Source organism: Nanorana parkeri, unplaced genomic scaffold, assembly GCF_000935625.1.
Source record: "Nanorana parkeri isolate BGI_ZX_2015 unplaced genomic scaffold, ASM93562v1 scaffold811, whole genome shotgun sequence".
Lineage (NCBI taxonomy): Eukaryota > Metazoa > Chordata > Amphibia > Anura > Dicroglossidae > Nanorana > Nanorana parkeri.
The window spans coordinates 101,538-115,352 of record NW_017307079.1 but is presented as its reverse complement, the minus strand read 5'-3'; the positions used below and the strand labels follow the sequence as shown (position 1 = coordinate 115,352).

The 13,815-nt window shown below is 37.3% G+C and overlaps 1 protein-coding gene across 1 annotated transcript in view; it reads right to left on the bottom strand.

Moving 5' to 3' along the window:
- Window positions 1–2,289: 2,289 nt before the first annotated feature.
- GFI1 (growth factor independent 1 transcriptional repressor) overlaps window positions 2,290–13,815 on the bottom strand; it is a 15,637-nt gene continuing 4,111 nt past the window's right edge. The window contains exons 5-8 of the mRNA XM_018565076.1: window positions 9,283–9,668; window positions 8,950–9,087; window positions 8,174–8,339; window positions 2,290–2,691 (exon numbers count right to left, since the gene is read on the bottom strand). Coding sequence (XP_018420578.1) covers window positions 2,513–2,691; window positions 8,174–8,339; window positions 8,950–9,087; window positions 9,283–9,668 — 869 coding nt within the window. The 3' untranslated portion in view covers window positions 2,290–2,512. The remainder of the gene's footprint in view (window positions 2,692–8,173; window positions 8,340–8,949; window positions 9,088–9,282; window positions 9,669–13,815) is intronic.

Genomic DNA, 13,815 nt, shown 5'->3' with positions numbered 1-13,815 from the left:
TTCTGTTTAAGGCAAACGTTTTCACTAATGAATTCTGAGAGTGTGGACACATGTCCTGTTAGAATACCAAACTCCATCTTCCTCTAAACAGGACCCATGCACTTACTAATGGAGGATAATCGTCACTTACCGTAGTAAAACTGAATATACTTCAATCACATACAAAAAATAAATCTTATTTAATTCATCACCCTGTACATGATTGGATGCTCAAAAGTGAATGTTCAGTTGGCTAAGGGAAAAATGTACCCCTTTAGTAAATCACTCCCACCTTGTCAGGCAGTTGTCTGGTTTCTTTATCTTTGGTTTTCATTCTTTAGCCTAAACATTTCATTATCATCTTTTTACAACCTTTACCTGAAACTTGCCAATGCCTCAAATATTCACTGGGAAAATACCCAGCACAGGAAGATGTGTAGCAGCATTTATCACCCTGGGGAAATCTAATGACGAATAAAAAGTACTTGCTACATTCAGGAAAGAAAAAATAATAATTTGAAATACAAGACTTGGAAAGATCTGAAATTAAAATGATCACTGATATACACTGCCTGGCCAAAAAAAAAGTCACCCCCTGGGGTTGCTTCAGTTGGTCAGGTCTAATTTCAGCAACGTTATGTGCCCATAAAATGAGGTCAGCTGTTTCCCTAATTATACTGAATGACCACGTTTTTCCATCAATGGATTTTCTCTTCCCTAATGGCACAAGATTTTTCTAAAATGACAGTGCCAGGATTCATTGGCCTCAAACAGGGAGCATGAGACGTCGTTTTCACCCATGGACTGGCCACCACAAAGTCCAGACCCTAACCCCATTGATAATCTTTGGGATGTGCTGGAGAAGACTACAAGATCTTGGTGAAACATTAATGAAACTCTCTATTGAAATAAATGTTGTGACACTGCATAAGCTTATTGAAATGATGCCACGGTGAATGTGTGCCATAATCAAAGCTAAAGGCGGTCCAACTAAATATTAGAGTGTGTGACTTTTTTGGGGTATTATTAGAGTGTGTGACTTTTTTTACAGGTATTATTATTCCTGTAATAATAATACCTGTAATAATAATAACTCTCTCTCTCAAAAATTAAATTGAAGTCCAGTCATGTGCTATCATTGAGTGTATTTTATAAAAAAAAAGGTAGTTTAACTGCCTAACATCTACTGTCAGACTTTGTTTTTTTATTGTAGCACTAAATAATTTAAAGCAGATTGTAGACCTGAGAGGCATTGAAAATCTATTGGACATGTCTGGAAAGCTCAGTCAGGTTTTTGGCCGGTACAGCTGACCATGTACACCATAAATAAAATCAGGAAATAGCTTTTCAGCTTTGAGACTTCAATATCTTCTAATTTAATTTCTATTTGATGATGACCCAACACAATTTAGGAAATTGACCTAGGTATCTCATACGAGGGTAGAGGAGGTCATTAGGTAGGCTGGAAAGGGGACGTGACATGGGAATCTGCTGAGCTGCAGCAGTGAACAGTGGTTTCACCCTCCTGAATATGCAATGTAGTCGGGGGTGTGTGAATCATGAGCTAAACTGAAGAGAATTAGAAGCATTTTGGCAGAACAAATCTGTTTCAAACGTGTGTTTAGCTGTTTGGCCGGAGTTCTATTTTATCCCATTTTATTGTGCATGTTCTTTTGCAGTTCTCACTAGGAGGGTTTTTTTCTCTTCAATATGTACCATATAGAATTCTATAGTATGTTGTAGTATTACGACAGTTGGAATGCCAAGGCTACCTACACCTGCTTCTAAGGGTCTTAGAATATTAAAAAGTTAGTGTGTATTTCTAGTAAAAAAAAGGGGGGAAAAACTGCCTCTTCGTCTCTGCAGCCAATAGGCTCATGCCTACTTTGCCTAATGATAAATCCAGCCCTGGTTAGATTAAAATGGGCAACACCTTTAATTCCCTCCTGTTGTAATCAACCTCAGGCCATACAGCCTAAGCAATCTGTTTAACTCCAAAGAAAACGTTTCCAACCAAACATATTATAGGCATAATTTCAGAAAGAAATGTGTGAGTTCTGTAGGTGGGACACGTTACACATGAATTAAAGCAACAAGATCTAAAAACAGAAACATGCCAAATAATATTTCCAGCTTAATATAAAGGGGTTTCCATTTTCCACCCATAGTCTGCTGCACTGAAGAATCACTCCATGATGACCGAATTGTCATGGACTGTCTGCATGTATCCAGTATAGTCCAAAACATCAAAGTTCATAACTATGTAACTTGACCTCTGTATGCTTGTAGACAGAAGGTCGGAATCTGGACCTTTGTGTTTCCTGCTGGTCGTAGCTATAGAAGACCTGCTTCTTCAGAAAGTAAGGTTGCTGATGGTAAACTGAATGAACAATCTCCAAACTGAGATTTCTGCATATTCCACCCTCGTTAGTGGTCAATGAGTCAACACCACAGATTTCATGATGAAGTTCACCTAGTGTTCTCGCATGACAAAAGGTTTCCTGTGTGGAACAGGGACGTTTTCATTTCTTGATCATTTGAGTCCATGCTGTGTTTCACGATGTCTTCTCAGATCCACCTTCCTCTGAAAGCCTTTTCCACACAGGTCACAACCAAAAGGCTTGAAGCCGGTGTGTTTCCGGCTGTGAGTAATCAGGTTTGAGCTTTGACTGAATGCCTTGCCGCATACTTGACACTTGTGAGGTTTCTCACCTGCACAAAAATAGAAACATATGTTCAGTAAAACTACATGTATACCTTTTACTTCATAGAACATGCATCATGCCATTTGTCCATCATGAAGAACCGGTTATCTGCTTTAGAGATCAACTTCATTTTTTGTGGTTTTGGTTAGAGTGGGGAAGAGTTCTTTCAACTTTTTGATTGCTATCTTTATCCCTGTTAAGACAGGCAGCAATAAAAGCCTATCAGAGGTTCTTGTCCTTCTCCACTCTACTTTTACCACTGTTTGTGCCATTGTTGTAGAAATGTTGCTTACTTCCTGTCTCAACTGGAAGGAAGTGAGGGAAAATTGTGCAAATTACTACAAAAACAGTAGACATGTGCACCAGCAAAAAATTTGTTCCGTTTTGTTTTGATTCGGATTTTGCTTTTCGGAATTCGGGTCCGAAAGTCAATTTGTTTCGGAATTCGGATTCGGACGAAAATTCGTTAGCGGAAATCCGTACAAAAATTCGTTCCGTTTTCGTGTCGTTTTCGTTTCGTTCGTTTGTTGCAGCAAAGTGACATTTAAGATGGAAATAAAGTTTTTTTGTTCTCAAATGTCACTGCTGCAACTAAATTTTCGTCCAAAAAAAAACGAAAGTTCGTCCAAAAAAAAACGAATCGGAAATTCTGATTCGTTTGCATTCGTTATACCTGTAATTCGCAATTTGGATACATCCGAATCTCCGAATTTCGATTTGGAACGAAAACTACTCTAAACAATGTAGATGGGTAAATCTTCCACCACAACCATTCTATCCTGGCAGCTTGAGGCGGCTGCTGTCAGAATACCTGAACCTGGGCTGATTGGCTGCAGTAACTGTTCGCTGAACATTTTTGGCCCGACTCCTTTGACAAAAGTCATTTGAGTAATCAAATTTTGTTGAGCCAGCAGGGCGACACTATGCAAGAAATATGGTTATATAAGTTATATAGACCATAGCCTATAGCCCATTTCTTATTGCATAAGCTGCTTTGATTTATGTTGGTCCTCTTATCTTGCTGATAACGTCTGTTTGACAGAAACAATAGACTCTCTGAGGTCTGTATTGATGTCAAACACCTCCAATGCACTTAACAGCTATAGTTATATATCATACAATAGAGCCCTACTGATTCATATGAGGTGTGCTTCTTCTTAATGCAAGGAACACTTTAATGGGAGATTTATGGAAAAAGAATTAACACATTTTAGGCCCTGTTCACACAAGGGCGGTTGCGGATCAGCGCGGGTCTCGTGCGGATTTGGGCGTGTTTAATTCCGTTTCAGCCCATTGAAATCTATATGGAAACCGCGCTGATCAGCACGGAAAAAATGGGTCAGGGAGCATTTCGGGCGGCAGGTGGTTCGGATTGCGTGGTCGCATGAATGGTCCCCATACGAATGTATGAGATCGTTCATGCCAGTGGTTCAGTTCGGCCAAATCCGCGCAGCCGAACCGTCCTGGTGTGAATGGTGCCTTAGCTAAGGACTCATTTTATAGCCAGAGATGAGTGTTTCTCTCAACAGTGTCTTTCTGTTGATACAATATTATGCACTCATGCAGGTAGAGATGTTGCAGAAAGACACTGCAGTCTATGCATGGAAACCCAATGCAGTCAATATATGAGCCGCTGCAGGACCAGGTTACAGACGGCATATTCATTCTGAGTTTGTCTCTCCTCACTGCACTTTAGCAAACTACATTATAATACTGTGCAGGAAGAAAATGTTCTTTCTCTCAGGGATCCTATATTGTCACTTTATGTCTTGGCTTTAAACTGATTGTAATTGTTTGAAATAAATATGAGTTTAAATTCAGCCTATTATAGACTCTATTACAAAAGGTTTCTAATGACTGCCCTTCACAAAACAATGGGGATGCTTTGTATTTGTCTTTCCTACCTATTTGCCCATGTACTGAAAAATTAGCATTGTCATCTGAACCTACAAAATGTTAAAACTCAACATGGTTTAGGATGCAAAGCAGTGCAAAAAGCATTAAGGACAGTAACCCCCAAGCAAGCAATCAGATTTTAGCGTATTGGGGGTCACCACATTTAAGTGACTATTTCTGATTGGCTGCTGTGGGTTACTGATACAACTAAATAAATTGCAGCATGAGCAGACTGTCAGTAGTCATTCAATGTGCACGTAAAGCACTCTGTATGATCGCGCTGTATACAAGCTTTACAATTGTTAGACAAATATTTGGATTTGGACAAAAGCACTTAACTCCAATAGTGCTCATAACTCATAATGTTTCCATGTGTTCCTCAACAAAAGGACATTTGTTTAATCTCTATACTGCCAGATCAGAAGACAAAAGTCTTCCAAAGTAACATACCATAGTCCATGCTAGTCCTGAACAAGCCAAAGAGCCCCCATTTCAGTGCATTCGGCTACATAATATAATGGGCTGTCAGGGTGGATGGGCGTACTGGTCATTGCATCTGTTAGTTTTGCTCACCTGTCATTTTCAGTGGCCTTTTAAATCAAGGCCTCACACATAATAGGTTGCAAATCATCTTACAGAAAAGCCTTTCTAAACAAACACAGGGAGGATCATATTAAAGCCACATTGATTGGATTGCTAGGATTCAATTCATCAACAGATGCTAACAATCTCTCCGCAACTATTGATCATACACAGACTTCTGCACGGTGATGATGGGATTGTCATTTATGAACAATAGCAGGACCAGGCAGAGTACATAATGTTTAGCCATGTAGTTCACATAGCAATAAAACGTGACTCTGTGTCATAAAACGACATTTCAAGAAAAACACCAAACCCTTTACAGAAAACAGAGTGTGGTAAGATGCATAACCCCACACCCATTTACTCTAACAGCCTTCTTCTGTGCTTATCTATTATATCTCTAGAGTGATCATTATTCATCTGTTTTCAGAGAAATATACTGCAATATGGACTATGCCAGTCCAAGGGGTGCATTGCATCTACATCTATCATTACTACTGCTTCTAATGTTGTCTCTACTTAGACTATTACTAATAGTACTGCTCATAATCCTGGTTGTATTACTACTACTGCTTCTAATGTTGTCTCTACTACTATTACTACCACTGCTTCTAATGTTGTCTCTACTACTATTACTACCACTGCTTCTAATGTTGTCTCTGCTATTACTATTACTACCACTGCTTCTAATGTTATCTCTACTATTACTACTACTGCTTCTAATGTTGTCTCTACTACTATTACTACCACTATTGTTACTGCTACTGTTTTTATTGCATTGCCTAGTACTGTTACTTTGTCTGCCCCTAATGCTGTCTCTACTACTAGTTCTACTACTGCTCCTAATGTTGTCTCTGCTATTACTATTACTACCACTGCTTCTAATGTTATCTCTACTATTACTACTACTGCTTCTAATGTTGTCTCTACTACTACTACTATTACTACCACTGCTTCTAATGTTATCTCTACTATTACTACTACTGCTTCTAATGTTGTCTCTACTACTACTACTATTACTACCACTGCTTCTAATGTTATCTCTACTATTACTACTACTGCTTCTAATGTTGTCTCTACTACTACTACTATTACTACCACTATTGTTACTGCTACTGTTTTTATTGCATTGCCTAGTACTGTTACTTTCTCTGCCCCTAATGCTGTCTCTACTTCTAGTTATACTACTGCTCCTAATGCTGTCTCTACTACTAGTTCTACTACTGCTCCTAATACTGTATCTACTACTGTTACTATTGGTACTACTGATCTCAATGCTGTGTCTACTACTGTTACTACTTCTGCTTCTAATGCTATCTCTGCTACTATTACTGTTTATAATATTGTCTCTACTGTTAGTTCTACTACTGCTTCTAATGCTGTCTCTGCTACTATTACTATTTATAATGTTGTGGCTACTATTAGTTCTACTATTAGTTCTACCACTAACTCTAATGCTGTCTCTATTAATAATAATACCTCTGCTCCTAATACTATATCTACTACTACTACCACTACTGCTTCTAATGATGTCTCTACTGCTATTATTACTACTTTGTCTTGCGGTTTATCTACTACTATTTTTGCTACTATTTCTAATGCTGTCTGTTCTTCTTTTGCTACGACTGTCTGCAATGATTTGCTTACTTTTATTACTACTACTGCTTCCAATGCTTTCTCTAGTACTATTACTACTACTTTATTGATGATGCTGTTTGTAATGCTACTGTGTCTAAGGTTGTAGCTGCTCCTATTACAACCACTGCTGTTGTTAATACTGCTACTACTGCATGTAATGCTGAAGCTACTCCTATTAGTACATCACCATTGCAGGTCATACTACTACTGCTTGTAATGCTGTAGCTACTCCTATTAGTACACTACCATTGCAGGTGCTACTACTACTGCTTGTAATACTGTAGCTACATATTATTAACACCACCACTACTGCTACCCCCACAGCTTCTACTACTTCTAAATGCCTACGTGCTGAGATAAGCCAAGGGATATGATTTAAAGGCATGGCTGAATGCAAATACTGGCAGCAACACAGTGCTATGCACAGATGTAAAACTACTTATATAGAAAACCTCAATCCTAATCAAGTTGTTGCAACTTCCTCTTCAAAAGGGAAATAAAACAATAAAATGATGTTAGATTCCCTTGTCATCTTACAATATGTGATTTTGCTCACCAATTTCTTTCATAAAGGACACATTCACTATGATTACATTCCAGATTATTATATTTTTTTATCAGATAATATTATCAATAAAATGAACTCCATCAATGCTCTCTTTTTTTTTTTACTTTAAGCTGAGTCAGGGGTAACTATAGAAGCAGACTTTTGACTCTTGAATCTTCAGTTTCTTTGCTAAAGAAGTCATGACTATTTGCTGATTAAGGAGAAGCTGTGTTCACTTTGAATAGCATTTCTTGTGCAAGGAAATTTAAAAAACAGGATTTCTGCTTGTGCATGATTGGACGGTTGTGACAACAGCTTCTCCTCATTCACTAATCTAATTGACCATTCATTTTGCAAAATGAACAATATAAACTCCATTAGGAAAGCAAGCCTTTGTGTGTGTGCCTGTGGCAATATAAGGTTTGTTAGGCAACCTAAAGCTGGCTATACACGAAGCAAATTACAGTTGTTCCACCCCGAATTTGCTTTGTGGATGGCACTGTCAGCATACACCTGCCCAACATCTATTGATCTGAAAATCAAAGGAGCCAGGCTTAAAATTCTCAGCTGGACAGTGACTGCAGCTAAGCAGATGTAGTCAGTGTTCAGGTATTTTGACAGCAACATACTCGCCAATGTCAGACTACAATAGCCACAGCGGGAGATTCGTCCATCTACGCTATATAGTGCAATATCTGCAGACTGAACACATCTATTAGTGTATGGCCAGCTTGAGGATTATGTGACAACTTTATTCAGTGAGGGTTAGGGGGACATTCGACCTGTCTCAGTGACAGGATTTTCAGCATACACATACACTCACCTGTATGTATGAACGTGTGTTTCTTCATGTCTGACTTTTGGTGGAAACGCTTGCCACAGTACTGGCAGGGGTACGGCCTTGTGTCCGAGTGGATAAGTAGGTGCGTGGAAAGCGTTGATGATCTCTTAAAACTTTTACCGCAGATTTTACAATCGAAACTTCTCTCCTGCAGGAAATACGTTGCAAAAAGAATAAATACAAACCTATTGATGCCTATAATACACATAAAAACCAACAAGTACGCTACAGTACATAATATTACACACGAACAGAATTCACTGAGACCCCAGCAGGAAACATTTCACATATTATTTCCCTGGTATCTAATTCTATTAAACGTAAAGTATGTCTTTGTTTACACACTTTTAAGACTATTATTTCATATATAATATTTCCATTCTTTGGTGAAACTTAACACAGTTTAAATGTATTTCTTTTTACCTGAAACCTCTCATTTCGGGCTGGTGAGAAAGTACAGTAGAAATGTGTCTCAGATATTTATAGTATTAAAAAGCACCTTATTTAATTTAAATATTTAAAGCGAATACTCTCTGCTCCTTTCTTAAATAAACCTTAGAAGGTCATTATACAAACCAGGCAACTGGCATTTTCAGAAAGAGGTCAGCTATGCCAGCTGAACAAGGCAGCGGGAGAGTAAATGAAAAATTAGTATATTCTACTGGGGAAGGGTGGGATAAAAGTAAACCTCTTGATTATCCCTGCTTGGGCAAACACAGGTTCACTAAGCATTTTTGCAAGTTGTTCTCTCTTCTTACCTGAGAATGGACAGCCTTATGTTGCTCTAAGCTGACAGCATGGCCAAACGTCTTCCCACACATTTCACAAGCAAATGGTCTTGTCCCACTGTGTGACCTACGTACGTGAACTTCCAGTCCATGAGGTGTGGAGAACACCTATGAGTAAATAATAAGACATAGGGGGTTGATTAAATATGAACCATTGCCAACTCCAGCCAACAAAGATAGCATAAGTCAATCTTGTGGGACATCACACATTTCCCATTTGAATCAATTTATTGGTACAAAAATGAATTAAAGTTAAAGCATGTGGGTTGCAAAATCGTTTAGGCATATTTATTGTTTTTATACCTTACTGCACTTGAGACATTTGTAGGAGCCAGTGTTAAGCAGCAGACGTGTACACAGCAGGTCGGACTCCACCTTGATGCCTTGTGTCTTCTCTCCGTATAATGCATTGGCAGAACAGGACTCTCCATAGTGAGCCACTCCTGGTGCATAGTCCCCATATAGTCCATGAACACCCCTTTCCGAACTGTACAAAGGTGAGGGATGAGCAGGAGGGTCCCTTTCTCCATAGAATCCTAAGGATGAACTTCTCTCTATTCCTGATGGCCTGTAGTTCTGCACCAGCTGTCGTAGCTCAGAGCCAACCAAGTTGCTCCACGCATAAGACTTAAAGGATGCTGGGAAAGGTGGAGAATCTTCCAGAGATGGGCATGCTGACTTCTCTGAGGCTGAGGAGAGAATGGAAGCAGATTTAGAGTAAGAAATATAAATGTCACCTTTTTTTTTTTACAGTCACCAGACTTTCTATAAAGGCTCATTGTGTTATTGAAAACATATCTGTTATAAAAACATAGCTCAACCTGGTGATAGATGACAATGGGAGATAGGCTGGCATAGTTACAGTATCATTACACTGCATATATATCAATAAGACACTGGAGTTTATTTACTATAGGAATAGACCAAGCATGCTCACTTTGTAAAGTGAATGTTCACTTAGCTTACTGAATGACGTGAAGCTGGGTTCACCACAATCACCCAGTCATGTGAAAATGTCTGATTTCCTTTGTACTTTATTACCTATTCAAAGTGGACACAGCTAAAGCTGGCCATACAGGAAAAGATTTACTTGATTCCCCCATCCATGCCAAACAGCGTGGCTGGAGGAATCTCCCCTGCCGGCTATTGTATTCTCAGTACATGTAAGATATGACGCACCACAGCAATCAAAACAGTCCATGTACAACATTATTCAATTAGAATCAGGGGACATTCAAGCAGAGTAGCCAACATGTTTTAGGGATCCAACCCCCCCCCCCCCCCCCTTATCAGTTTCATTCAGTTTCATTGTGACAATCCTACTTGAATGTCCCCCTGACCCTAATGGAATGAAATTGTACCTGGAGCGTTTCAATTGGTGTGGCGTTTCAACTCAGGCATCTACTGTGTTTATTGATAATCCAAGGATACTGTGAAGATTCTTTGGATTGCTCAAATGGAGTCCTTTAAACACACAATGCAATGCCGATTTATCCTTACACTCTAGAGGGATGCATCATTTAATCAGTGTGATCTTTCATGAAGCTGGCTCACGTTTGTGTTGGATTATTAGAGTTGCTACTATTGAACTTTAGTAGATCTCCATTTTATACATTTATAGTCAAATTGTTATTTACTTGCTGTCTGAGTATGCATTTGTCTGCTTCCTATACTGCAATTGCTGACCATACATGAAGAGAGACATATATAGGGAGAGAGACTTATATCTGCTACAAATTCATCTGATGCCTTTGTAGAATGGTATTTTTATATGATGGAAGTGATACCAAAGTCTGAAAAAATATCTGAAAAGCTTGTTGGTCTATTTGGAAATTTTCACCCAGTTTCCAGTAGTTCTTCTCTGGAAATGATGACAGCATATAATCTGCTGCCACTTACACAGCCAACATAGGGACCTTAGATAGTAAACTCCTAGAGGGAATGTGATTAATGTAAGTGTGCAGTATATAAAGCGCTGTGTACATTGTCAGCGTTATATAAAAACCAATAATAATCCCTGATGAAAGTAAACAATATATGAGGCTGATTTACTAAAGGAGTGGAGAATGATCACACAAAACTTTGTGTGAATATTTATTTATCCAATCATCTGCAGACAAATAAAATAAACAGGGATTTGCTTTTCATATATTTGGATAATTGAAGTGAATCTTCACATGATTCATTCTCAACTCCTTTAGTAAACCAGCATCATTATGTGTATGTCTCATGGTCACATAAAAAAAAACATGTATGAGCAGCTTAAAGCATCTTTTCACATGCAAAGCAAAATCACACACACTGTGAAAAAGCAGAATAGGAATTGTATAATAGAGATCACTTTAATTATATAGATCATGTTGCCAGTTTAGAACAATCAGAGACTGACATCTTCTATGAATTCCCAACTCTTCATAAGCCTCAGAAGATATTTAGACTTTTCTATATTAGATGCTGTAGGGAATCATTCACAATGGTTGTGCCTAGAGTGAGATTTGTACTATTCTAAACCATTAAAAACACTGTCACTGTCTCATCTAATTACTGAATTGTTGCATGCTCAGGTATAATTATCCTGGGGTTAGCTTTACCTCCAGAGTGGGAAAAAAAACATGATAATAATACTGTACATGGTGAAATATTTATATAATAGATCTCATATATGTATGTTACAAATAAGGACTGCAGACAGGAGAAAATCTCCTTTCTAAATCCTGTTTAATGAGACATTATTGGGCTCACTTTCTACATGTTTACTCTGGTGAAGTGAATCTGAATTAATTCCAAACACCCAATCCATGTAAGTAACTTTATGGAAATGGAAACATTTCCTAGCTGCACTAGTTTAAACCAGACTCCGATCAGCTATGCATAATGTATAAAGCAATAAAGCCAGAGAGGAAAACAAGCTGAATGTACTAGCTGGGTATAGGGGAACTCTGTATGTCAGAACTTGGGGGATCTATATTCCTGAGTCAGTTTGCAAACTGTCATTTTTTAATAATGTTGGGGTATCTGATTGCAAATATGGTAACTTTGTTAATAATAAAATAAAATGTTTATTTTACTGGGAATATGATACATGTTAGGTTTAATGAAATTATAATTTTACCGTTACAGAAATGACCCAGTCCTGCTATCAATAATGAGTTTAAATTGGGTAATAACATACATTTTGTGACTTGTCCTAGAAGGTTCTATAAGTAAATTACATATTTACAATGTCCCTGTGCTACACAAGGATGAAATCACAGAGCTACTTTGTGTGCCACAACTAACAATTCACTGAACATTTCTATTGTGTTTCATTAGAGTTTGCCTTAGCACTGTCACAATGAGATTGATTTACTAAAGGAGAATGTTCACTCAGGATTGTGAAAAAGGTGAAGCTGTGTTCACTTCACTCTAATATATTCATACAAGAAACCAAAAATCATGTTTGTTTTGGTTTTTTTTTTACCTATCCTGCACATGATTGGTTAGTCAAGTGAATGTGCCTTCACTTTATTCACTAAGCTAAGTATTTTCCAGGAAGACATCCATAGCAGATCCTGTGTGTTAATGTGACAAATAGGATTTTTTTTTATAACGCATTCATGCTTTTCTGATTGCAAATATTGCAGCTCTGTTCTTTATTGTGATAGGACAGGTAAAAGATGTATGTAATATAAAGCAGTCATGGATGATAAAATAAAATGTCCATTATCTACATAATATCCTTTAATAGGTAGGATTTGTTTCTTTAGTATTATTTACCCAAATAAAATGTTTACATTATAAGTGATTGGTTCCATTTTCATCAAATGGTTGGGTTGCAGCACATTTTTCTTTTCATCAACAGAAATTGTCTATCAACTGATGCTGCAGTGTTTTGATCCTCATTACTGAGAAATTACCACGTTTGCCACTATACCAGGCAACAATACCTAGATAGATAGATAGATAGATAGATAGATAGATAGATAGATAGATAGATAGATAGATAGATAGATATACACAATACCACACCCCATTATTTAGGGGAACCTCTGCCAAACATAAGATTTAAAAGAGGTGTTTTAAATATTAAATTTAAATTTTAGAGATAAAAACAGGCTACTCTCAGCATTTTAGTCCCTTATTCTTCCCCTTCTTTGATATTTTTTTAATTAAAATGTAAAAATAAAAACTGGCATCCAGAATTATTTTTGTCATTTATAACAATATAATATGAGTAGTTCCAACATAATAATAAACAGATTAATTACCAGCATTATAATAGACAGACTGTGTGTGCTGCACTTGCACTCACAAGTCCACGTGTAATCAAAGCACATACTATTTTATTTGGATGCAAATACTCACTCTATATTACATCACAAATGAATCAACTATATTTTCTGCCCACTATCTCTAGAACATTACCTATTATTATTTTTTAAATCAATTGAGCATGATATTTGAGATCTTTAGTATTTTAAGGAAACAAGTAAATCAAATGAAAAGAATCTTAACGTGCTACTCAGTTTTGACATTTTAACCAAATATTACCCAATTTTGTAAGAAAGTGGAACTAAAATTATGTAAAAAGAAAAGGGAAATGATAATGAGGGTGTTTACATACAAGTGTTAACAGAACTGCCATAACAATAAAGTTGATAACTTGGTTTTATTATACTGTAAATACAATATACTAAATACTCTATCTATCTATCTATCTATCTATCTTAATCTATGAACTATGTATCTATTTATCTACCTATCTATTCAGTTTACTATTGAATTTCCCTGATAGGAGAATTTCCTACTAATTTTACAACATATTTTCTGGAGAGTGAGAGAGAGAGAGAGAGAGAG